This window comes from Sphaeroforma arctica (assembly GCF_001186125.1).
Source record: "Sphaeroforma arctica JP610 unplaced genomic scaffold supercont1.3815, whole genome shotgun sequence".
Classification (NCBI taxonomy): Eukaryota; class Ichthyosporea; order Ichthyophonida; genus Sphaeroforma; species Sphaeroforma arctica.
The window spans coordinates 1-3,003 of NW_014036743.1; the positions used below are offsets into that span (position 1 = coordinate 1).

The following is a 3,003-nucleotide window of genomic DNA, read 5'->3' on the forward strand; positions in this document are numbered from 1 at the left end:
TATAAGGAATGTGGCCATTTTTGAGGAATCACATTAATATGCATATAATATCCACATGGAATGCGATCAATAGTACAGACACATCTAACAGATACATGCGGTATATAGATTGAAGCTGTCCCTGTGATCTCAGAGGTACTTAAAAAAAAGACAATGAGTATGCTCATGCGACACATACGCGACAGTCTTCAGGATCTGTTCCAATAGTACTCTGTCGTGGTGATTGTCGACAAAATACGATGTCAGAGCACCTCCAATGGCCGACTCCACTGCAGTCGCAAACTCCATGTCTGGGCGTACAAATTGAACATGAATATTATTTGAGTTGAGTATTCACGACATCAGTGTATGAAGTGCTAAAAAATGTAGGTGTATTGCTTGATGTTCGATATGTACAAGAGGGTGTACTTACCGCTTTATAATTGTATACTATTTGAGGGTTTTAGGGGTTTATAAAAAATATTGCGACAGTGATAGGGATGTAGTGTTTGGCATAGGTTTAGCATTGGATGAGACATTGTGTTCAAAATTAATTAGGCAATGGATTCGGTAGGAAAAGTATACTCATGTGCCTTAAGTCCGCTCTGTCGGGGGGATACACATTCCATACATATGGAGCCGTGCGTCCATGGCTAACCTAGCATCTCAGTACACACCCAAAGCGATAGACTACTTTCAGGACAGTGAAGTACATAAACAGATATAAATACATTGAAGTGCATTGGTATGGGCAAATATCAGGCCGTAGCAATGCATACTCTAATATTATCAACACTGATATGCTCACGGGCTATGTATTGGCATACATTCGACTACACACTGTGCGGGCAGCGTTTCAATTGAAGGTAACTTGGAATCGGTATGGCTTACTACATATCTACATACGTCGGTATATATAGATATGAGATCTAGCAACAAAGATATACTTGCAGAGTCGGTAGAGACTGGCTAGGTTTAGACATATTTAGTTCGAGTATAAAAAAGGGTTTGGGTTGTCGTGAGAGGCACGCTCACCATTTGCACATTTCGCAGAAGTGAGATTCTTCTAAACAATGCTGAGAGCGTTTGTCAATACGTAGACTTTAAGAATGTGCAATACCTATGTCTGAACCTCACCTTTCATCATGAGATGCACAAATGGAAACACCATGCATGTTCCAGATGACTTTTGCACATTGCTACTGAAAAGCATTCTATGATACCATCTTGAGGTGCAATAAGAAGCAAAATAACGATGCATGTTCAGAACAGCATTGTACTCATACATACCTAATAACTTCACGTATTGGCCCAGGGGTCCTATGGGTGGTCTAGAGAACTTGTGCTTGTTTTTCTCCAAAAGTCTCTGGACTTGATGTGCACCAGCACCCCACACCTGCAGTCCCATATAGAAAAATCCGACATTTAGACACTTGAGAGATCAGACTAATAGACCATATGACAATACGACAATTCAGCCGAATCAGATTGAAAAACCTGTATGTGTTCTGCGTCAGCAGACTCTGAATTTGATGGGCACTAGCGCCTGACAGTATAACTAAACTGGAACAAACAGATAGTAGGACAAGGATGGTTTGGACAGTGAGAAGAAGATTTTTCACGGCAATGGCATACATCCAAATACATAGTGATGGTAACTACCTAGTGTTAATTTACGGCCAAACATACACTTGAATTGTGATCACTGGACACACCCAGAGGAAAGGACTATGAGAATCTTCACCATTCTGTCGAAGCGTACAAACGGACAGTGATGCAATCCGCTGTATCGTTTCTGGTATTACCAAATGACAGTTATTGATCACTCCTATCACATAACTACATATGTATGAGGGATAACTCGTGAATCATATCACGCATCACTATACATCCTGATATTCTGTGAAATAAACTCACTCACACAGTGAACGTATTCTGCCATAACCGTGTTCATGCTATGATATGTACTACCATACGACCATGTTGTATATATACTAACAAACGCCTAAGTTGCGTGTAAACTAGCATACGCTTATGTTCGATTACTTTATAACATACGTCCATGCTGTACATATGCTAACATACGTCCATGTTACATACATATATACTATTATACGTCCATATTGTGCATATACTATCAAAAGTTTAAGTTGTGTTATATACTATCATACGTCTATGTTGTATTATCTAATAACATACGTCCATGTTGTACATACGTCCATCTAAGTACATATATACTATCATACGTCTATGTTGTACATACGTCCATCTAAGTACATATATACTATCATACGTTTATATTGCGCATATGCTACCATACATCTAAGTTGTGCCATATACTGGCATACGTCTATGTTGTGTTATATACTAACATCCGCCCATGTTACGTACATATATACTATCCAACGTCCATGTTATACATATACTACCATACATTTAGGTTGTGTGATATACTACCATACGTTTAAGTTGTATTATATACTGACATACGTCCATTTTGTGTACATATATCCGATCGTACGTTCCATGTTCTGCATATACCAACATGTCTCAAGTTTGTGCTATATACTAGCATACGTCTATGTTGTACTATATACAAACATACGTCCAAGCTATTTTTGATGGCTGACATGGCACTGTCGTACTGACTTTTGATTCCCCGGAAATCGCCGTTCATACGGTCGCGTTTGTTCTGTGGAAGGAATATAACCGAAAGAGTTGTAAAATGCATCTCTGTGAGCGTATGCGCAAATAATAATAAAAGTAACACTCAACACTGTAGATATATGATACATCGCTATGAGTGTATGTCTAACTAGTACAATAAAGGTATTCAACAACCTAGTTCACGACGTTGTATCGCTTAACTACCAAATACATTCAGTTGATGCAATTTTCTGCGGTTGTGTTGATTCTGGGAGTACCACGAGTGTGTCGATCTCGAATACAGAGCAGACAAATACACATACACAATTAACCTTCATCCCTCAAAATCTTTAGCTTTCCATGGAGGCGATATATATA

At 38.9% G+C, this 3,003-nt stretch overlaps 1 protein-coding gene across 1 annotated transcript; it reads right to left on the reverse strand.

Annotated features, from left to right (window-relative positions):
- Positions 1-178: 178 nt before the first annotated feature.
- Positions 179-2,963, reverse strand: SARC_13842 (hypothetical protein; the record flags this gene model as incomplete). The annotated part of the gene is made up of 4 exons (XM_014292026.1): positions 179-290; positions 1,270-1,375; positions 2,585-2,671; positions 2,949-2,963. Coding segments are annotated over 4 exons (320 nt in total), but the record flags the coding sequence as incomplete, so codon positions are not given.
- Positions 2,964-3,003: the final 40 nt, after the last annotated feature.